This window comes from Lutjanus erythropterus, chromosome 16 (genome assembly GCF_056507025.1).
Source record: "Lutjanus erythropterus isolate fLutEry1 chromosome 16, fLutEry1.hap2, whole genome shotgun sequence".
Lineage (NCBI taxonomy): Eukaryota > Metazoa > Chordata > Actinopteri > Lutjaniformes > Lutjanidae > Lutjanus > Lutjanus erythropterus.
In genome coordinates, this window is record NC_139332.1 from 27,423,811 (window position 1) to 27,447,651 (window position 23,841).

Here is a 23,841-nt window from a genome sequence, read left to right on the forward strand (position 1 = left end):
AGACAGATTTTATGCATATGGTGATGTGTTCTTTATACAAGACAATTTTTCTAAAATGTAGACTTAATCTTAATTAATTACCTTAAACAATAGCAATATATCACCTTGCTTACAGTATTGGAATGCATCAATATATTGAATCGTAACCCCTGTATATCAAATGTGTGTGTTTCACTTTTAATGCATATACATAAAATAAAGTGCAGATTCAAATGATTTAAAATAGTATATAAAATTGGCTTAAATACATAAAAAGAACCATACGCGTAGCCTGGGACTTCAATAAAATAGAAAGAGATAATAATAATAATAATAATAATAATAATAATAATAATGATAATGATCCTGTGAAACTCCAGCAGTTTTTGGTGGACTAAAAAGCTAAAAGCTGACCTACAGTCGACCTGAGGGTGAATAAATAATGACTGAATTTTCATTTTTGAGTGAACTATCCTATTAAGGTCAAAAGTCAGCACAAGAAAAACATACTGATTTTAAAAAGTTTGAGAAGTTCAAGAACACTAAAAAGTTATTAATTCACAAAACTCAGCAGGTCTGTTGTGTTAAATGACTGATGGAATAAATACGTGTGAATCAAATCCCCAGACAGTGTTAACTTTTTACTCAAAATGATATTTTACTGTCACTGCTAAATCACAATCCACAAACAGTCAAAGAAGTCATGAACTTGTTAGTGAAGCTGTAAATACACTCCTCATATAATATGGAGTAAATGTGTTGACATAAAATGAACAGCAGCAGCTGACAGATTCAATCTTTCCTCTGCAGTTGGACTTCAGTGAGAGGCCATAGTGGAGTGGATCCAGTCAGTAAAGTGGCAGACCTATGGACAGGAAGATGAGATTCAGCTGGTTCACTTTATAAATTACTGTGTGACACAATAAAATGCAAGAAGGGAATTAGACGTCAGAGAGGACAAATTGAATACTTAAGGATGTTGCAATCAGATGAAAGTTCTCAAAAATCAGGTAGAATTAAGATTAAAATAGCATTTGGAAAAATATCTAAATTTTTAAGATATGAAGATACTTACTGTACATATAAATTCCAAAACAGTTTTTTCATCCTCAGATACACAACGTGGAGTCTAAATTCCTACTTAGTTCTTACTGCAGTAGAGTTTATAGCCCCATTTCAATAAGGGCAGAGGATCATCTGACCAGCAAGTTTCAACACAACTAACAACAAATACATGATTCATGTCACAAAACATCACAAAGTAAAACAAATCATGGCACTTTTTTTTGAGTGTTTTAAAGTCCTTAATGCTAGTGCCTGTGCAGACTGGAGTATTTTAGACATGTTGGGATTTAATCTAGCTATGTTTTATACTGAAAACTGTTTTAAAGGGATAGTTCAGATTATTTGAAGTGGTTCGTATGAGGGACTAGTCAGTGTATTACCTACAGTAGACAGTGGGTGTGTCAACTGCAATCTACTGTAGGTAATACACTGACTGTGGAAAAGTACCACACCTCAAATGATCTCTCTTACTTGATAAAATGCCAGTGCGTGTGCAGATTAGACTTTTTACACATTTTAAAATTTAAACTAGGTATTGGTACAGAAAATTCTATTGAGTATCACAGAACTGGGGTCTGTTGATTTTACTCACCTTGGCGTAAACCCCAGGACGATTTTCCTCGGCACAGCCCCATCCCCAGGACACCACACCCTGGAGCTCCCCATTACACACCAGAGGGCCCCCAGAGTCCCCCTGATGGACAAGATGGAAAAAAAAACTTAAACAATTAAAAAAAGAGCACAGTGCAATTTGAAAACCCGATTGAAGCGGCACACAAATACATACATATTGATGAGCGATAAGTTATGAAACACATTTAAAACAAAAGCTTATTAACAAATGGTCCATAAGTGGGCTTAAAATCATGAAATTAAATCTGTAATATTGCCTGAAAAGGCACATTTTATCACATGAAACTGAATTACCAGGCTGACATTTGTGAAGGCACACCATTAAAAAGGATTATATCAGTATGACATCCTACCAAAAGGAGGATCATAATTAATCAAAAACCACAGTCAAATCGACCTTGACTGTATTATCTTTTGTATATTTCTGTCTTTATGTACCTGGCAGGAATCCTTTCCTCCCTCCAGGAAGCCGGCGCAGAACATGGAGGAGGTGATCCTGTTGGGGTACGAGCGTTCACAGTCCTGCTGCGACAGGATGGGCAGATCCAGGCAGTGCAGACACTTCAGACAGCCGACTGAGACACACAACCACAACCAGAGAGACATTTTAAAGTTTCCCTTTCCACCCCATAGTCAAAAATACAGATTCATTCTCTTACCTGTAGCGCTATTTGTCCATCTAGATTTTTTTGGTGTGAGTTAAAGAGTTTTGGAGACATCAGCTGTAGACATGTCTGCCTTCTCTTGATTATAATATAACTAGATGGCACTTGGCTTGTGGTGCTCAAAGCACAAAGGTGCTCAAATAAAATAAAATAAAAAACAGAAGAAATGAACACAAACTAATTTATGTTTGGGACTGTAAACTTAGTTAAATGTGAACTACAGTATTCAAATCATGAAGTGACCTCTGACCTGTGACAACCTCCACCGACTAGTAGTAGAAAATGCAGCAACACTAATCAAAAACAGTCTTTGAACACAACCGTAGACAGATAAAATAAATTCTCTCCTCATCCCAGACTTACAGGGGCTCTTGGTGGCTCCCCATCCAGAGACCAGACACTGGGTGCCTGCAGGCGCACAGCTGCTGGGGAGGGCGACGGGCTGGACGTACTCATCAAACTTTGCTGGCTCGGCGAGTTTAATCAGCATGATGTCATTGTTGATGGTGTAACGGTCGTACTCCGGGTGGCGGATGATGACAGCAGGAGCGATGAACTGCTCGGGGCCGTCCTTGTACCCGATGTGGTGCTCGCCCAGACGCAGCTCAATATCCTCGTCCCTGAGACGCCAAAGTGGAAACAGAGGGAGAGAAATGCAGGGGAAAACACATGCAGGTGGTTAATCAATAAGCGTAATATATTAGGTTTAAGTTCATGGTTCACTGTGTTTTAATTATTATGAAAACAAGTAACCAATACATTAAGTAAGGGATAATGTACAGTAAGCATTATTGTGAAATAAACCCTTCAGGATGATTCAAGTGTGCAGGTGACCCTGCAGACCCCGCCTTATTACCTGGTTACTTACTTGGCACACATTTATGTGACACAAAATATTAATTTTTAAATGATTTTATGGCTTTATTTCACAATAGTGTCCTGCTCACTGTATGTTATCCTGCTCATTGCGTGGTTATGAACCAAAAAATAATAATTTGACACAAAATATTAGACTTTAGAATTGAGAAAAAATTCATATAATAAAGTGTATTAAAGACGCACAGCAAGTTCATGTCATGTTTTTTTTTTTTTTTTTCAAACAATAAAGAAGAAAGTTTACAAGAGAGTTTCACACAATGCATGCTGGGAAGTCTTCTAACATGCTGATCATGTTTCTTTAGAAACTTAATTTATTTAATTTTCACTCAACTGATCATTTCAAGTCTGAGGACTTCAAGTAAGAAGAACTCAAGTTCTGAGGTGTTCTTAAAATCAGTACTAGAAATTTTAAGTTTAACTTGAACAAATAAAATGCATATATTTATATGAAGTTAATTAAGTTGCTGTATGATTTTCTTTTACAGTTTATTATCTAGAAGGTTTTATTTTACATCTTACTTTTACATTAATTACATTAATTATAACATTCTGTCCCTGTTTTTATGCTCATTCTCTGTCTATTAAAATGTGAAGATGCACTCTATTATCATCTTTATCTTATTTTCACCATTATCATCACGTGGGACTTATTTTCCCTCTTATTAATAATAATTATTAACTTACTTGTAGCAGTGTGCAGCACTGACGACCCAGCGGTCATTGATCAGGGTTCCTCCACAGAAGTGCCAGCCGTTGTTGAGCGACACCTGCCAGGGGACGGAGTGCTCCCTGCACTCGTAACCGCCAACAATCTTATCGTCAAAGCCGAGGGCAGCTGTATAGGCAGCAGCATGAGAGGAGAGGAAAGAAAAAGTGTAGAGGAGTAATTACATTTAGGCTATTTAACAAAGTGTGATTTGACTGTTATTTCAATCACCCATAACAATTCTCATGGTCTCATACAAGGAAACTAGAATATGTTATTGCAAAATCTGGACAATTTCTAACCTTGAGCCTACAAAAGCAAAAAGTGTACAAGATTTAATTTTCTGTAAACTTACCGTTGGTACCCACCAACACAAAAAAGCTGAGGAACAACATTGTGGTGTGTGTGTGTGTGTGTGTGGGTGTGTGGGTGCCTGCAGACAAGGAGATTTTCTCATTTAACTCCTTAAATTTAAAGCGTTTGCTCCCCATGTCAGGTGATAATGAGGAATGACCAATAGAAAATGTAGAAGAAGAGAGAATTGGAGCCAAAAAAACATCATATATTGTGTGGGAACTCTGACAACTGCGACTAGAGCAAACATTTGGTGTACTGTAGAGTTATAGTATCATGAACGATGGGAAATGTCAAGCTGTGTAAAATAACTCAAATTCAGAGCTTATTCTGCCAGGGATAGTTTTTTTTTAAAGTAGGGTTGTATGAGATACTTGTCTATAGTTGGTGTATTACCTACAGTGCTGGTGGTCAATATGCCCCCAGTTTGGAGGAGCAGGAGGAGTACTGCTGTGGACAGGACCAGCAAAAAACATATTTCAGCTGCTTAAAAAAGGCCCACTTAAAAAAGAAATCAATATCAGTTTAAGTGTATGGTATCTTTAGAATAGTTTCACTGATTTACCTTGCCATCAGACAGAGTTTTCTGACAGGAAACCGCCATTACAAAAGCCAAATATTGCTCTCTCCCAACAAACCAATCTACACTTATAAAATCAGTCATTTTACCTCACAGAACACAGGAGTTGCTGGTCAACCAGGGCATCAATCTGTTAGCTGTTTTCTGTTCATCTGTCACTTCTGTGTTTTAAATGAGCAGTTCTGATTCATTGAAGTCACAAAATAATACAAACAAACTAACAGATTAAGGCAGCGTTGTGTAATTTAAACTTTAAAAATGCTATATAATATTAACAGGATCAAGAAGTTTATCAGGCAGCTGCACAGAACAGGTTGTGCTAACAGAGGAGTTGCATCTTCTGTGTTTCCAGCTCAACATAATATGTCCAAAAACTTCAAATAACCACGAGCAGTCCTTGCAGTTTGGATTTAATTCAGACTTTAAATATAACAACAGTGTTAAATATTACCATTAAGAAATACTAAGAAATAATTTACAGTATAACAAATTACTTTCACACCCACATCCACATACTGCTGGTAAATACAACATGAAGGCCTCCTTATCAATATGTAAACACGTGACAAACTGGTAAAACCAGATCACACATTTAGTCCAAATATACAGTAATAATTATACAGTGCACCTGGGAAGTGTTTCCTGTACAAGTAAACCTGGTTAGTTTGGTAACGTAGGTAAACCTTTTCTGCATACAGTGTCAAAATACAGAAGCACTTTAAATTCAAGGCACAACAGCTCCTATTACTGACACATCAGTTAAAGGGATAGTTTGGATTATTTTGAATGGGCTTGTGTGAGACACTGAGCAAATGGAGGGCAGTGCATCCCCAGTTTATAGAAGCAGCAGGAATACTGGTGTGGGAAGCTGAACAATATACAACGTCAGTTTTAGTGTATGCTATTTTTAGAATATTTTCAGCACTTTATCTTGCCACCAGAGAGCCTTTTCTGACAAGAAACTGGCATAATATAGGCTAAATATCATTCTCTCCAAAGCCACTGCACTCCTTTGGCAAAATCAGTGGTTTTACCTGGCAGAACAAGGGAGTTGCATGACTACTTCTGCCTTAAAACACTGAAGTCACGTAATAACACAGACAAAGTAACCAACCGAGGCAGCAGAAGACCAGCAACTCCCATGTTCTGCAGGGTAAAATCACAGTTTTTGCAAATGGAGTTTGGTTGGTTTGGAGAGCGCGATATTTGGCAAAACTGCATTTTCCGTCAGAACATATATATATTTGTATATAAACATATACAAACTGGGGGCATGTTGCACCATCTACTGTAGGTAATACACTGACTATGGATAAACACGTCACAAAAACACCATTTCCAAACATCCAAATTATCCCTTTAGGAAATTACTGTGAGGGCTGGTTATGGTGAAGTTTCTGTCAGTCTGTTATATTCTAAATGCAGGTTTGCTCTGGATCATGAAAATGTAAATCTTGGTAGAAAAAATACTGAATTGTTTCCTTTTCAAAATTATTTAGGCTCATAATAAAGCTGGTTATTGAAAGTTTAAGCTTTTAGTGGCTCTCTTAATCATCGTTGTGTATGTATGTATGTCATTGTATGTTGTGCTGTAAAGGTTTCAAATGCAGCGTCCCTCCAGTTTTTGATATGTCCTCATACTTCTCCCTGACTTGTTTCCTTTTCTTAAATTTATTGCATTTCTCACCACAGTATGTCAGATCTCTTTTTCACCCACGAACAACAAAGTCGAAGCGATAAGTCAGCCTGATGGACTGGTACTCTGACAAGTCTCTTCCCGCTTTGGACGTTTGCAAAGAGGTGTCGGGTTTTCTTGCTGAAAAATCTTCCTCATCTGCGCCACACAGATTGCTGAAGCGACCTCCGTCTCCTTGGCGAGCTGTGACAGGCTGAGGAAGCCATGAGGCAGGTCCTCCACCACCGTCAGACTCACAGGCTGGCCCATGTCTCGCAGCTTCTTGGCAAACATCACCGAGTCATCCAGCAAGGCATCCAGAGCAGAGGCCTGGCAGGAGATATGAAAGAATCAGGAGACCATGACAGAAAAAAGAAAACATGCAGCACATTTAGCAGTCTATATTGCTACATAATTTTTCTTGTCTTAATATAGCTGAAAGCACATCACAATGTGACAATAGAGCTTTAACAAAATGAAAACATTCATTCATTCAAGAATGGAAAACACTAGCTCATTAAAAAGTAGGAAAAAATAATTCAAACTCAAAGCTGTGGTAACTGATTTTCTTTTTGGCCACCTGGAGGCAGCACAACAAACTGTTACACAACCCTGACATATTATGACCTAATGAAATTACGTTAATAATCATTTAAAACTGTCTTTGTGTAATGAACAGAAGTCCAATACTGTAAATAATATTCATCGTCACAATATTAATTCTCTCTCTAGCTAGTTTCATTTTGTTCTACACCGACTCCTTGAGGGGAACTGTCTGGCTTTTTAGCTGCTAAAAGCTCCACAATGTTCACCTGCTAGTTTCTAATTGTGTCACTGACAACAGCTGCCTGCTATTACTGAACACAGTTTGATGAGAGGATCCAAAGAGCTGAGGGGGACTACAGAGCTGGACAATTTTCTGTGTTTGTCACCATGGGTGACATGGCTTATTCAAAAAAAAAAAAAAAAAAAAAAAAAGTTGTTCAGTGCAGCTTTAAGACAAAAAAACATGCCAAAATGCACATGTAGTTATGTATATGGAGAGATATCCAATTTATTATGTTTAAGTGTTTTGAAATGCCAACGGCTGGAGACTGGAGATTTATACCCAAATCAGCATACAGTCTGAAAAGAAAGGTTTGAAGTGCAGAAGCACCAACACCTGGTAAAAATATATTTTTCAGCTGTTATTAATGATCATATTTATCAACCCATGAACCGAACAGAAATATATTTATTGTCTATATGTCTTACAGCAGGCCAATTCAACTAGAGGCCTGCAGGCTGGATGTGGACCTCTTGAATTTTTCTATGGTCTGCAAAAGTCTGCCTGCAAATTAGGCTGGTATGTGTGTGTTATATGATGCATAAAAGTGATGTACATATCTCTGAGCTACTTTGAGACATATGCTGTGTGAAAATAAACGAAGCCTGAAAATATATGAAGCCTGATAATAAATAAAGCCTGAAGCACTTGGGCTTTAGAAGAGAACAAACTCATCCACTCTCACTTCTTACTCTTACCACTATGTGAACAGGTGGGAGGCCTCTCAGCAGGTTGTTTGGAGCTAGCAGGGGCGACACAAACGGGTTCCTGATGATGGGGGAGGAAGTTGGGCGAACAAAAGCCAAGCACTCAGAGCGCAGGGGCTCAAAACCATCTGGGTAATCTATGTGACCTTCACAGTTTGGTGCGGAGGTTTGAGTGGATGTCCCGCGTGTTTCGTTGCTCGGGGACCGCCTCGGCGTTGATGACACTGAACGTGCTCCACCTGAAGTCCGCATGGGGTCAAGAAAGGACTGGATCCAGTTGGAGGCTCCCTGTGTGAGATCACTGAGCAGCACAGCGGTGTCTCGACCCAGAGAGCTCAGACTGCTGCTTCCCACTGCGGGCTGCACCGCCTGATATTCTGCACCTGCAGGGAGAAGATGCAATGAGAGCAGGGACGAAATATATCAAAGAAACAGAACAAAAGACATCTGAGACAAAGAAGGACTAACGCAACATGAATTTGGCTCACGGCTTATGTCTGAAGTTTAAATAGATAATACAAAATTAAAAGCATGAGCAGGTGAAAACTTCTTTGTCTTCTAAGGGATCTGGGCAATAAATCCTGGTTATTACTTATTACAAAACCAAATCAGCCTATTCAGCCTTATTTTGCATAATCCTGCTTTCTACACTGTTTGCAACGAGAAACAAATGTTTCTCTCATACACAGTTATTAAAAGTAGAGAGAGCAGTTCTCTGACATGATCTGAGATATGAGAGTTGAGAAAAGCAAAAATATGTCACTGGCTCTAAGCTGTCAAGGAAAAGTAACCCGATAATGACAGAATCTCCCTTTCTACATCAAGTTTAAGTTCACATAATCCCAGCGTGTCTCTACTAAAACTACTAGTTTGAGTCTCTCTATTCCTATTCCTTTCTATTCTCCTCGAAAATCTAAAGAATGAGCCGTTTATGAATTCACTGTTGACTGTTAGAGGATTCAGAGAGCTCAGTGATAGAATATCAGACGCTTCCAGTGTTGTATCAGCCTGACCAGTCAAACCTGGATGCCAACTAGGTGAGTCACAGTGGTGAGCATTAAGCCACGCCAAGTGGGCCGACACAATGCAGAAGTGGTTTGAAAGAGAAGATAACAGCAGGTTGTTCATTATTTTCAACTTCCTCTCCTCCCACATAATCTGGTTTATACATAAATCCCTCTGAGATTCTGTTTTCTCTACCACTGGCGCCGGAAAGTGTGTTAAATGAGGCGTGAAACTGCGCACACCGGCTGCTGTGCTATTATGCACCCACATACCTGCATAGGCATTGAGGCACTTTGTGAGAACACCGAGAGGCAACAGTGGGTCAATGAGCGTGAGCAAGCGGGAGGGAGAAGCGTCGGTGGTGAGTAAGGTGGCGGGGTAGGCAGCCATGATGCCGTCAGGGACTCGGATGCCGCTGGACATGGCCTTCATGGACACAGTGATGCAGAGGTTTCCACCGGCGCTGTCACCTGCCAGACACACCCGCTCTGCGGTGGAGCCTGAGACACACAGACAGAACAATAAGGACTTAAATAATAATAATAATTTCACCTATATTAATAAAGAACAAGAACTATATAACAACCTGTTATGTAGATATTTTTATCCACATTACCTTAAAAAATCATGACATGCTGAAAGGATATATCAATTTTAGGATTTCCTGTTTTGGTTTTTCAAATGGAAACAAGCAGTGAAATATGTAAGAGTGCTGATGCCTTATCTCCCTAAACCTAGAAGGTTTATATGCAGTCAAAGTCATCAAGCAAAAACATACGTCAGGACGCGTGGGGAAACGTTTTTAGAAAGACTGGTCAATAGAATAGAACACTTCAACCAAAACTTGGATGCTTTTAGATTTGAATACATAATAAACACCACTGAGAAGCTACAGAATGATGTACAATCCTAAAGAAAACAAGAATAATGGACCTTCACTTTTAAACTTAATCCTCAGTTATATACTGCATGTGAATGGGGACATATGGCCAATTCTCTGTTCTGATAACAATTCACATTTGAGTTTCAGTACATAATGTGCCCTTCCTCCTGGAGCTTCTAAAAAGAGAGAACCAGTATCACCACATATGAAACTGGTACAAAGTGCAAAGGAAACATTTGTTAAGGCGGACGGATCCTCTATTGCTTTCTGTATATAACAAATGTAGCCATGTGTAGACCTGCTGACATGAATACATTTGCATTTTGCACAGGAACATAGTGGTTGCTTTGAATTCACACATTCTGTTTTATGTATAAATACTAATTTACATGTAGTCAAAATGAATTTACCTCTCATATTTAGGCAGCTGTGTATGCAAATAGTACTATATGTATTTTATAACTGTAAGCAAGTGCTCATGCTTAAAATGGACTTGGACAACAAATACTGAGCTGTACATTCATGCAACACACTTTTTTACTGCTATATTTTCTGGATATCTTTAAGCATGTTCCATTTAAAAATTTCATACTTTCTCGCAAGAGTTTTCAGAGCATGTTTGACATCTGAGTACAAATAGTTAGACATCTGTTATATAAATTAATAGTTTTAAAATTTAACTGTTATCATTTGTGTTACATTCTAACTATGTAGACTATGCAACTATTTTGCAAAATGATTGCCAGACAAGTTCAGTGCACAGCATTTTCTTCAAGCTGCCAATACTAAAACTAAGCAATGTTATTGTACACATGCAATCCAAAGATAGTGGTGCATTTTCTTTCAAACTAATTTGGTTGCAGATGTTTGAATTTGGTTCAGGTATAAGGCACTGGGGCAGAGTTGTTTTGCAGATTTTGACATCTGGTCAAGAGGTACCTTGTGAAGGGGTGTGCGTTCAGTCGCACAGCAGACTTCTCTCTGTGCTTTCAGTAACATAAAGCTAGCACCGGCCCACATTCTCTCATACAAACTTCTTGGCTGCACCGGCTACCTGCTCCAAACACCATGAAAAACACTCTGCCTGCAGAGCTGCATGATCATTTTGTAATTTAGAAACTAGAACAGTCTGGAAACACAAATATTTTTCAATACTTAAAAAAAAAAATCCAGACTTGGAAATGACTAAAATCTACTCTATACTTTTCCATACTACATAGAAACCTTTTATAATCCTGTGTTATCTGAGTGTGATGTTATGCACATACCCAGCAGATGACAGTTGTTCAGAGCCCAGCAGTAGGCGTAGAAACATTCCTCCAGAGCTCTGGGAAAGGGCGCTTCAGGTGACAGAGAATAGTCCACGGAGAGGATAGGTACGTTCAGCTCCTTGGACCAACTTCGAAGATAATTCTGATTCATGAGGAGGTGGATGGACAAAAACAGTAAATATGTGTGAGAAATTGCAACATTTGCTTATTTTCATTGTATTTAATAAATAATTTGTTGCTTCTGCAGGCTGTAAAACATTTTGTAGGACTGACTTTTATTATTATGGGATGAAAAGTATAAGTAGTAGTATTAACCACTTCTCCAAACATCATCCAGATTAAGCTAAAGTTAACAGCAGCCGTCTCACACCTGCGTTGTGCACTGTACCTCATGAGATCTGGAAGTCTGGGCCACAAAGCCCCCTCCATGGAAGTGGACGAGCAGCCATGGGGAGCGAGGCTGCTTCTGAACCCAGGGGAGATGGGAGACGGAGATGGGGGGAGGATCGGTGCGAGAAAAACCTAGCAGCTCTTCACTGTTCTATAAAAAAAAGCCATAAGATAATTAATAATGAAGGACACAAATCAATAAAACATGCATCGCTCTTCACACAGTTTAGTTCAAAAGAGAATGACTTTAAAACTGATTTTTCTTCCATCAAAATTAACACATTTTTTGTCTAAATGTCCTTCATGTACCTTGTTTATCGTTTTGTATCTTGTTTTTGAATCTTTTTATTGCACCTCCTGTGTAGTCTGAATGTTTGGTTCACTCCCACTGAATGTTACGTCATTTATTCTCTCTGTTTTGTGACAGAAACTCAATGCACCATCCTGTACTGTACACAGAGGAATGACAACAGAGTATCTCTTTCTGACATACGGGTTTGGTAGATCATGATAGTGGTAACCTTGGCCATCAAAACATTGTATTGTGATATATTTTACAGTTTTATCACCCACCACTAATTATACCAATGCCTATGGGCTTCACATTTCTGCCAAACATTTAACCTGTATTTGTTGTTCCCTCATTGGGACAATCTGTGCAATTTGTGAGACTGGTAGGATTTCTATAGCAGGCTTTAAAGGACGATCCCTTTGTCAAAATCATATTAGATATCAGAAGATTTCATCATGTAGAATACACAATCAGTACAATCAGACTTCTAACATCTTTTAATATTCTTGTATTTCTTCTTCGTAAGAGTATTTGTTTGATATTTTATGTGTTCCATCTACAACTACTTCTGGTCCAGATTCAGTTTCTAATTTCAAAGGGCCACTACTGACTTCTGTGTTCTTTCCTGTACATGTTCCACACCACCACCTGTGGAGCCTCACCTGTCCTTCTCGAAGTTCATAGGAGATCAGACGCAAGTGGACTGGCCCCGGGCCCCACTGGGCTATCGGAGGTGACACAGTGGCTGTGAGACTGGGGTCTGAGGCCAGCGGGAGGCGTAGAGTAACAGGAGGCAAAGTCAGGGTGAAGTTAATCTGCACTGGGCTGGAGGCTATTCTGCTGAAGCCCTGCACAGACAGAGACATGCAGGGGACTGAGCAGTCAAAACATTAAGGAGGACTTCAGCTAATATGAGAGTCAGCAGGAGAATATTTGACCCTGCCTACTGTTATAAGGCCGGACTCTGTGAGGTTCCAGAAGGACTTCCAGAACTGCATGTCCAGATTCTGGGTGATGCGTTCAAACTCGGCGCCCCGCAACTCTGGATCGATGACGTACTTCCCTGATGTGAGGAGGGAGAGCGCAGCCATACCTGGAAGAGGATGGATGATTTTAAGCATGACACATCTGAAAAGGCTACAACAGGAGTTTTCACCAATACCGTGACATCTGGGATGAAACCAGAGTAAGAAAAAAAAAGACTAACCCAAGCTGGACTGCTGTTTACCATATGTCTCTCCATATGAAACCATGCTAATGACAACAGTCTGGAGGAACGGACGCAGATTTGGTGAGAACTATGAAAAGAAACAAAGGAAGGTTAATTATGAGATCTTTGGTTTCAAATTATTAAACCTACTGACACATATTTTTTTTAATAATAGAGCTAAAACTGAATAAGAAGCTCCCAAAAAAAAAAGACAGTTTACGAATACCAAACTGGTTATTTTGATTATCTGAATTACATTCTGATGACAAAATGAGCTCCAGCATGCTAAAAATTGGATGAAAATAAAAGCAACTGGTGCAAAGTCAGTCTGTTCTCATTGGCTGACCTGAAAGCCCAGACAGCGGCCATAGAAACAGGCTTTGTGCATGGAGCTGTACTCCTGCACAAACTGGCGGCTCAGCTCCCCGTCCTGCAGGGAGTACAGCTGGCCGTAGTCGTTGTCATTGATCAGCCGCTGGGCGAGGTGAAGCAGTGCACGCAGCTGGCACAGAGCGCTGCAGTACGCCTCCATCTCAGAGACATTATGGTCTGCCCTGAAGAAGGCACTGTTGTAACTGGAGGCAATGTAACGGCCCTTGTGGATGATGTGCAAGAGGCAGGAGTGCAAGACCTAAAATAAAGAAAGAAAAAGATGTAACTTGTGCTGAGAAGGAAGAAAGTCTGCATTTTAAGGACAGAAGTGGTGATATTATATATTTTGTTTTGTTATTGTGAACAAATCCCATTAAAAGACCAAAACAAACAATATTATGTATAGTCTGTCAAGTCAAAGCTATAATGTAGCTTATGTCTCTGTGCCATTGAGCTCCACCTCCTAAAACACATTATAGCAGATCAAGGAGTCACAGAAGGGTTTGGGAGCAGAATTACGTCATGGCTTTTGGGGGAGCCCTATTTTTGGGGCTAGGGGCTGGGAGGGTACTGTACACATGCATGCACATACATGAACTCACCTGCCTGTGTGCAAAAATATAATATCACTTAGGCCTGTCTCTGACTAGGATTTTTGCAGTTGAATCAGATTTGGCCATACAAAACACATATTCAAGGATTCTGTCTTTTTTTTTCCAGTTCGCCACACTAAATTCCTACGTTTTACTAGTAAGACTTCAATGTCTTTCTTGGTCATCTGTGATGTGAAAACAGTCAAAGACAGCAAAAGTGTGCGTCCTCCTATACTTTTGTTATAAAATCAGTGGATTTGCATAACTTCTCTCCCCTTTAAAACACAGTACATAAATACAGTGTGATGTATAAATGTAGTGTGATGTACTTGGAAACACTGAGAAAATCTCCTTGACAGATTTGAAAAAGTAGATTAGTCTGGAACTGTCAAACCATGTCTTCTATTATTATCGCTTTGATTTTTATTCACATTTTTTTCTGTACTGTGTAATTGTTTTTCTTTCTGTGATTTTATACTGTCATGTTGTCATATTATCGAGGGTGTTTGTCATATGAAAATTTGTCATAATGAAAAACAGTATCTTCTGTATTGCAGTGAAAAAACATGATTGAATAAACAGTCACTCAAGTTTAACTATTTATAAGCTGATGCTATGAAAATACAGCACAAGGAGAAAATATCAACACCTTGTGATGGGAGGCAACAGGATTAATGGGAAATTCAGTACTGCTACCAGATGTTAACAGATCTAAGACACCAATTATCTGAACACCATGTTTGTTAGTGTACTGTAATTACACATAGTTCTTACTTAAAACATCAAAATTCACTGTTTTCTGCTTCTCATGTGTAAATATTTGCTGGTTTGTCTGGTTTTATCATAAAATGTAGTGTTGGGCTTTGCATCTACAGTTTAAAAAATGTAATTTTTCACAATTTTCTGATCTTTATAGACCAATGTTGTGATGGTAAAAAGTGAATACACCTAGTTTTGTTTTGTTCAGTCTGAAAATGTACAAAAATGTATAATAACTCATTGGTACAGCAACAGCTCAAATATCAGCAGTGAGTGGAATCACACATCCAGTCAGCGGGATCAATCATACCTTGACCAAGGTGCGGTAGCCATTCCCCGGTGTTTGTGCGTCAAAGTCATAATGGTGGAAGACAGTGGTGAAGCTGCCGACCACAGGCTCCAGGGCTCTGCCATGCTCCTGAATCTGTTTAATACACGTGACCAGGCGCTCGGCCACAGCACTAGGCGGTGAATCAGGAGGCCCGCGCATAACAGAAATGTTGTCTTCACATACTGTCTCCAAGGCTGCAAACACAACCTTGTAATCCATATCTGCGGCTGGAAGAGAAAGAGAGACAAGAGCACGGTCAGGGATTTTTCTGCCCTCCTTTATATACAGCCTCTGTAGCTGTTGACACAGCAGACGTGATGCTAAAAGAAAAGGGACAATCACTTAAAGGGTAAACACACAGCTCTTAATGACCTCATCTCTTGCAAGAAAACTCATTGCTTTGGTGATTATACTCTTATCTGCTTGGTCAAGGGTTGAAGTTCCAGCACAGCCTGAGGAAAGCTCTTTGAAACTAGGCCACTCAGACTAACTAACTGTGATGGCATCAAGTACTGGAGAGGATTTTCATTACAACAATAGTTCAGATGAAGCATAAACTCTGGGCTCTAAGTCTGTACAAGTGATTCCTCTTTTACGCCAGTAAAAGCACAAAGACACAGACGAAATAAAATGACTGGATGTCGCACTCAAACATGCATATCCACTGTAAGATTGATTACAAATATTGAAAACTTGTACATCAAGAGTCTGCTTTCACTGATACATTAACAATCAAACTGCTATGCGTTATAATGTTAAAGCCACCAAAATATTAGACATGTGAAATGTGTTGGCTTTAAGAGTTTAACTGAAAGTGAGGGCCTTGGAGTAAAAACAAAGAGGTCTCATGCAAGCTTACACTAACAGACCACATTAGGGTTGAGCGATGTCCAAATTGGCATATGATGATATCTACAGTGACACACTGCAATGGACGATGATATTGTTGTTGGGTCTAAAAGGGTTTTTGTCTCTGCAGCATATACCACATGTCCATAACTTACATGTGCAATAAGAAAATAATAAACAGGACATAGAGACATGGTACAATGTACAGCAGCAATGCCTTATTTTTACTTTTTCTCCCATATTGTCAAAAACAGAACAACTCTAGAAAGCTTTTAAATAACAATGTTAGGATGGTGGAGGCCTCAGTGGTCGATGGGCGACTGACATCATCCATCGATCAGACCCTAGACAACATTGTTATATTAAGTATATCACCCCATTTACCGCCCCATTTTGTTTCGTTTTCAAGTTGATTGCAGCTGTGTGCATCACTATTGCCCAAGTCAAATTTCCCCTCTGGGACAATAAAGTATATCTAATCTTATCATATCTTACAGGATTCTTTTTGTATCAGTGTGACAAACTACATTGGTTTGCCAGGTATTTAATTTGCTGGATTAGCCAGAAACAGACATTTGATTTCTGACCCATGAATCCCAATGTTCTCAATTGATTTTCCAGAAAATGTACAATGCCAGAATATATATGAATATCATGATATAAGTTACATATAACTTGAGAGAGGATTTATTCATACTGCCCCAAAAGTAGCTCTAGAGGTAGATATATGAGCATATTCAGTATAATTGCATGCACAATGCATTGAACATGCAGTGTGCAGTTCACTGACATTAGTCGTGCATGTTACCAACCAACATGACAGCAATCATGTTAATGTTCATGTAGAGACATGCTGTGTAGTCAGTGTAGCTTAAAATGTTATAAAAAGTGGAAAATCTCTGCTGTGTCAACAGCAGCTGTCAGCGAACACAGCCTGGAGCTGGAAGTGAAATCAGGACACTCTGCTAGTTGTGGCAATGTTCATAAACACTGGAGGCTTTATCACAGTTTTGACACATGCTTGATTGTGTTTTTGTATTTCAGTTCAGTGGTTAGTGGCTCAATGTGCAGCCTTTTAGGCTTATGGCAACAGCAATATGCCAGCCCAGTCACTAGATGTTCTTTGAGCCATCTGCATTGGATATGGGATATATTTCCATCCTCCTAGGCCCCAGTGTGATCTGCATTTGACCACAGACAAATTTGTGGCCATGGGAACAAACACTAGACACAAACAAATTCATTGTATAAATTTCTGCTCAGTGATTACATCTGAGAATTTTATTTCCCTGTGTGATAGTCTTTGTGCAGTTTGAAAGAGTTTTCCACATGGCCAGAAATATAATTCCATTGGAGAAATACTGAATCCTATTTTCACTTAGGCCTAACCCTTTTCCTTAAATGCCATCACATTCAAAAATAGTCTCTCAAGAATATCAGAATCAGCCTACAGTTGGTCTGTAATTGTGGAATGTAAAACTCTTCAGGTCATTTGAATCCCTCAGATCCCTGTAAACAATACTGAGGACATAACTTCAGAGTCTTCGATAGCTGCATTTGGCCTTGACAACAAATAAACCTCTGTCCCAAAGAGTCATGTAAGAAAGGATCATTATCTGTAATTTGGTGTAGAGCTCCGTAACTGTACTGTGACTGCAGAGATGAAAGTGATCAAACAGTAAATATCATCATCAGTCTGTTGTTGGTCTGTATTTTTCCTACTGTCAACAAAATCCCACGAAAAGGGTTGCAAACTTTGTGAATTTATCTTAACTTTTGGATGAAAATGGCAACAATCAATTTATCAGTTGATCAGTACTAATTTATACAATACAAAATGTGAGATTTTAAAAAACCTGGGACACATTCGTGAACTATATGAATAGTTTACCTGTCTTCTTGAACAGGTGGTATGTCCTATCTTTGCTTGAATACACTATGATGCATGTTTTTTTTCCTGTGATCTGTTTGTTGCTGTTGGTTTTGGTTTCGTATTTACTATATGTGTACTTTGAACTGATAACCTATGTTAATGTCTTGTCTGATAAATGTCCAGTCAAGATGCAAAAGCAGTTGACTATCAAGTTTCAATTCGCAACATCTGATCTACAAATACAATTCGAAATAAAGTAAATTACGGTTTTACAAAAGCCTTTAATTATCCAGTCCACGGGATACCATGGTTTTCAGTTTCTGTTTTGCATAACTGAGTACTTGAATCCCTTTGTTCCCCAGCTGAATCTCCCCATTTACCAAAATAAAGAGCCTGGGCTGTCCTCCAGTAGCCCTTTAAACCAAAACAGCTGATAAATGACGTAAACCTGTCAACAGGCTCGCCTCTGCCTGTCACTGTCCAACACCGATCGCCAATATCAGTTTACGCACCACACATGTATCGCTTCTCGTGCCGTTAAAACGCCTCTCTTCTTCAGGTCCGGTGCAGGCGTTGCTCTTCCGCATACCTTCACACAGAGCTCACTGTTAAAATGTTGTCATAACCATTGTCGTTACTGTTGGTATCGAGCAGCCCGGTGACAACTTCGCCCACACCACCACCACCAAGTTGGAGGAGTTAACCGTCGATCACCCTGTTGCTTTTTGCTTCAGAGCCACGTTTAAAACGCTGAGATACAATGACAGCGTTTCATATTCGTCACTGAACGTCCCGCACCGAGACAAAGGGCTATAAATGTGCCAAACACGACAGATAGCTATGTGAACATAACTGCGCCTTCTTCTTCGTGGTGTTTTAAAATAGGCTTCACTCACCCACCCGCATCCTCTTCTTCCTTGATGTTCTGCCGGTTTGTGTCACACTGAATGCTGGGTAACGTCATGTGAGCACAGCGCGAGGCACCTCAGCGTGCAGCGCAGAACCTGACCGTTGGTACGATGAATCAACAGGTAGGCAAACAAAGACATTTACAAACCCTACAGTATTTCCATGACTCAGGCTCAGAATTTGATAATAAAAATATTGGAAAGACGCCTTTTATTCCTTTGGATGATTTTTTTTTATTAAAATATGAGTGATTATTTGAGATATTACCCCAGTTAAATGGAGTAGTTTACTGCATACAGTCTTTTTCATTAGCAAGTTGCTTACTGTAACGTTAGCTTAGCGTCATTTAAATAAATAAAAATGTATATATTTCGTTTTATATTATATATACTGTATGCCTTAAACCAAACAAATAGAAGCCCCATTCTGTCTCAAAAATAAAAAATAGGAATGACAGAAATAAAATACTCATTGTAAGTCAAAATTATGAAATAGCCTACTAAGCTACTGTAAGTCAAAGTTAAGAAATACACCCATTTTTTAGTTTTACTGTAATGTTAAGTAGGATTGACGGGTATGCCAAGAAGAAGAAGAAGAAGAAGAAAAAAAAAGATCAGATTTTTAAAATAACAATGACAATGCACAAAGGTTACTCATGATATTAATAGTAAGGCTCTGTTAAAGTCTTGACAGTAGGTCAGAATACACAATACCAGCATCCTGAAACTGAAGCATCATCAGTCATTAACTTTCTTATATACACCTGTGTTTTTCCTGCTGTGATATGTCAAAAGTAGGTTCAAGTAATGCCTCCTGTGCAAGACCAGTATACATGTGTCTTGCAGTTCCGCCTGTGTCAGCTAACAGACATCTATTGATTGAAATTCTACCGTGAATATTCATGTTCTTTGTGTTGTCTGGTACATTTGCTCCTCAACTTTGTTTAAACACAAAATACAACAAACAGTAATGACTAAAAGAAATGTCGTACATGTACAGTTTACACTGCAGTTTATCATTTTCTTTCTCCTTGTTTGTGTGAATAAGTGATGAGGCTATGGGAGTCTCTAGTGGCCGTCACATCACTTGCAACACTTAGGGCATGGGTGCAGTTTTGCTCCACAGGGTGCCTGGAACTGGACATGGGCTTTAATGCTTTTACAACTAGAGCTGCAACCAGCTGTTTTTAAGAAAAAAGTTAAAATTCTCTAGTTTCTGCTTCTTAAACGTGAATATTTTGGGTTTTTTTTTTTTTACAAAGTTTTATAAGTAGATTCAAGAAAAGGACCACACCACTCTCCCCCAAACTCTGTCACCTGCTAATCATCGTGCTAATTAAAGCACCTGTGCCTCCTATGAACCCAAATCACCTGTCTTATTCTTCACCTGCACCTTTCTACTCCTATCACCTGTGCATACCTATACAAGAACATCTAACTGTCTCCCATTTGTTTCAATTCTCATGAATAGCTTTGGGTTGTGGATAAAACAACACATTTGAAGGCATCATCTTAGGCATTGGGAAAAAGTGATTAACATGTGAAGAAAAAAATACACAAAGCAAAAAGGATATGGATGTCTTTGAACTAAACACTCAAAGTCATCTTGGGCTATCTTTTAAATGAGTAACAGAAAAAATCAAAAACATCAACTGATAAGTAATTTAAATAATCATTTGCTCCCATAGAATTGGAATTTGTCTCACAATAAACTCACACCTCACTATGTAAAGTCTGCAAAATAAAGTTCAAATGGCCAGTTCAGGTGTATCAGTTTGATTATCAGCCTGATGTGATGGAAATATTTTTCTTTACAAATCTTCTCTCTTTGCTCTCTGTTTTAACAGCATCACAAGACGAGGCTGAGGTTTTCCTCACAACAATCAGCAATGCTAAAACAGAAGACATCAGGAATTATTTTAGGCTCCATTCGCAGTTGAAACTCCTGAGGTAAGTTACTAATCGTATAGTCTAGTATCACTTTTCTGAGAAAGCTGGAGATGACTCATCTGTCAGGTGCTAATTGATGTATTAGGTGTGGTGTTGACACTGAGAGCACACGCTATGGATGTCATTATGGTCACTTTCTGTACATGATGCAGCATTATTAATATGACATTATGTCAAAAGTATCCTGGTTTTTATGTATTTATATTGTAGAAAATTAGGTCTTCTTCACTTATAATAATTTATAAGGGTTATATAAGTTCAAAAATATCCGATTGGTGCACAAATCAAAGGTCACCTCAGTGATCTTATGTTGGCTCAACATTTCTGTGTTACTTATTTGAACTGTAAACCTAAACATGTCCTTGATCTGACTGATGTCCATGCAGGTCTCACTGCTTTTATCTAACATCCTCTCCTCTGCAATTTGACACCATAAACAGACTGTGAGGCAGACGAACATGCAGTGACTTTTCCTAAACAGCTACATTCAGTAGTGGGACAATACAGTTGTATTTGTTGTGCCAAGTCTCAGACTACTTAAGTCCCCCTTGCCCACTTCTGCCACAACAGTGCCATTATCCTGAAAAAAAAATCAAAGATATGAAGAATAATCATTTTGTCATGACAGAAACTACTTTGTGGTCTCAAAATTACAGAAAATTAAAAAAAAAATACATATGTGGAGTGTTGGTGAGCATGAATTTGTGTGATAAAAGAAAAAGAGCAGAGTCACTGAGCACTTCTGAACACTTATTAATAGAAAAGTTTGTCTAATCCACCAATAAGGTTTTTGTCACTTATCCAAATATAGACACTTTCAACTTTACAATCACAAGAATGAGGGAAAGTCCAGCTCACCTGATGTTTCTTCCTCTGTGTGACTCAGCACTCTCTACGGTAAACTTTCCTTTCACAATAAGTACTCACAATGATAAGTTAATATAGTAGTGTTTAAATATGGAGGCTGACATACTATATATAATCTGGTGTCCTAGCTTTGTGTAGCACTGTGTATATCTACTGTGTGCAATGTGTGCCATGTGCACATGCAATCACTGAGCTGCAGGTATGGCCCTCCAACCTTATAACTATACCTTCAACGCTATTGTTAAGACACGACTTTAACTGTTATATAACTGTATAGCATGTCAGGAAATGTTGAGAAATGTCAAGCGCTATTTTAGAGCCCATGTCTTCAAATTGTTGGGTTTTGACCAGCTAACAGTCCAAAACCAAAATGTATTCAACTTACTATGATATAATGAATTAAACCAACCCGTCTTCACATTTCTTAAGATGGAACCAAAGAATATTTCATAGTTTTTGCCAGTGAGATCAATAGGCCTTTTTCATGCAGTATGTGAAATGACGGGACAACTTTGGGATACAATCCCATTAATTTTGGATCAGACATTTATGACCTTCTCAGGGCTGTTTGTAATAACTTTGCTCATGTAGCACCATCATCAGGTCAAAATTTCAATTTGTCCAATATTAGGGGTGTGACAATTTCAATATTAAATCGGAAAATGATGGAAATGAACGCCATCCTGTGTGTATCTGAATTAAAAAAAAAAAAAAAGACTTCAGAGACAACAGGCTGTTATATCACATTTCATACCATTCTTGTCATTTTAAACAAGAATTTTAAAATGTAAATGACAGTTTTCAGGACAAAAAACAATGATCTATTGATCTTTACAGATCAAAACATGATAGTCTAACAATGGCATAATTGTCAGTGCAAAATAAAGAAAAGTTTAAATGGAAACATTGGTTAAAATTGAATCATGACCTTAAAACTGGAAGTCATATTGAATAGTGGGTTTGGAGCATTGTGACACCCCTACCCAATACTCTGGTTTATGAGCAAATATCTGCAAAACAAGTAAATCTAATTCTGATGACATCTCATTGAGGTCCTTTTGTCATCGATACCAAAACCCCCACAGCAGCTTGGTGCGAGTCTGGTCTGGTTCCTTTCAACACATTTCCTGTTGATGTCTGACCTTAAAGGTCAAGTCACACCACAGGCACATCTTTGTTGACTGCTGCCCTCGCAGATACCCTCTGATTACCACTGACTATAGATACAGGTGTCCAGTGTATCTTAAACCAGGGTAATAATCAATGCAGCCAGTTTACTCATGAACTATCAACAGAGTTGCCATGCGAAGAGCTCTCCTGAAATCCATGCTGGTGTCCTGGAAGAGAAAACCTGCATGGAACTGACTGTGCAGGTTTCAGTTCGGTTTGATGTCTGCTGTATTCTCTGCTCAATGCAGTTTATAGTAACAGGGTAGGAGAAAGAGGCCCATTTTGTTTGCCTCTCCACAGTTTTTACAGTTCGTAGAATGTCCTGTTTTTTGTTTTTTGGTTATTGATATATCTCAAATACTTGTTTACAGATTTTTGAGGAAATTTAGTGACAAGTTAGTCCATGATGAGGAGGACATAATTCCAGATTGGGTGAACTTTTCTGATTTTCTTTCTCAGATCTTTCAAAATGTCTTAACAAGGCAGGATAATCTTACTGTTTTCTTGTTATCCACATTTATAAGGATATAAAAATCTGCATATCCAGATATGTAATTTTAATTTTTAACAGCTATACTACTAACCCCTGTATAGATGTGATATGATTGCTGTCATTGTTGTATGGCCAGGCTCAGGTTTAAAAATGTTTGCATACAGAAAGCTGCTGGGATTCAGGGTATTTCTGATACTGGTACTGAAAAAAGTGTCAAAATAAAGAGGGCCACATTGCTCACTTGGTCAGTGAGATAAATATCAGGAAACAAGTCAGAAGGAACATATTTATTTAAACATTCTTTCTGTCTACATTTGTTCTTTAAATACTGTCTTTCTGGAAAGACCCTGATTGCACATTTCCTCAGTGTCCCAGATTTAGTCCTTGACTTATCCACTTTAGTTTATAACTAAAGAGATTGTTCTCAGCAGGGAAGCAAAGTCATTGATCAATGACTCATGGAAAAGAAATGGCACGTCCAGACTAAGGTTCATTTACAAGTCTGTGTCACCTAAACACACATGGATAGTGGCAATGAAGGCTCAACACAGTCAAT

At 38.7% G+C, this 23,841-nt stretch overlaps 2 protein-coding genes across 2 annotated transcripts; both read right to left on the reverse strand.

Annotated features, from left to right (window-relative positions):
- Positions 1 to 612: 612 nt before the first annotated feature.
- LOC146313231 (trypsin-2-like) lies at positions 613 to 4,641 on the reverse strand. Its single transcript, XM_084738522.1, has 6 exons — positions 4,283 to 4,641; positions 3,906 to 4,056; positions 2,706 to 2,962; positions 2,116 to 2,252; positions 1,637 to 1,738; positions 613 to 844 (listed from the first exon to the last, which is right to left on the reverse strand). Exons 1-6 carry the CDS (start codon positions 4,416 to 4,418, stop codon positions 797 to 799), a joined length of 831 nt encoding a protein of 276 aa, XP_084594648.1. The 5' UTR covers positions 4,419 to 4,641; the 3' UTR covers positions 613 to 796.
- A 1,144-nt stretch (positions 4,642 to 5,785) lies between these two features.
- lipea (lipase, hormone-sensitive a) lies at positions 5,786 to 15,478 on the reverse strand. The gene is made up of 10 exons (XM_084738523.1): positions 15,155 to 15,478; positions 13,467 to 13,751; positions 13,118 to 13,208; positions 12,858 to 13,003; positions 12,573 to 12,758; positions 11,617 to 11,769; positions 11,226 to 11,370; positions 9,347 to 9,574; positions 8,061 to 8,452; positions 5,786 to 6,866 (listed from the first exon to the last, which is right to left on the reverse strand). The coding sequence occupies exons 1-10, from the start codon at positions 15,392 to 15,394 to the stop codon at positions 6,603 to 6,605; spliced, it is 2,130 nt and encodes a 709-aa protein (XP_084594649.1). The 5' UTR covers positions 15,395 to 15,478; the 3' UTR covers positions 5,786 to 6,602.
- Between the last annotated feature and the right edge of the window lie 8,363 nt (positions 15,479 to 23,841).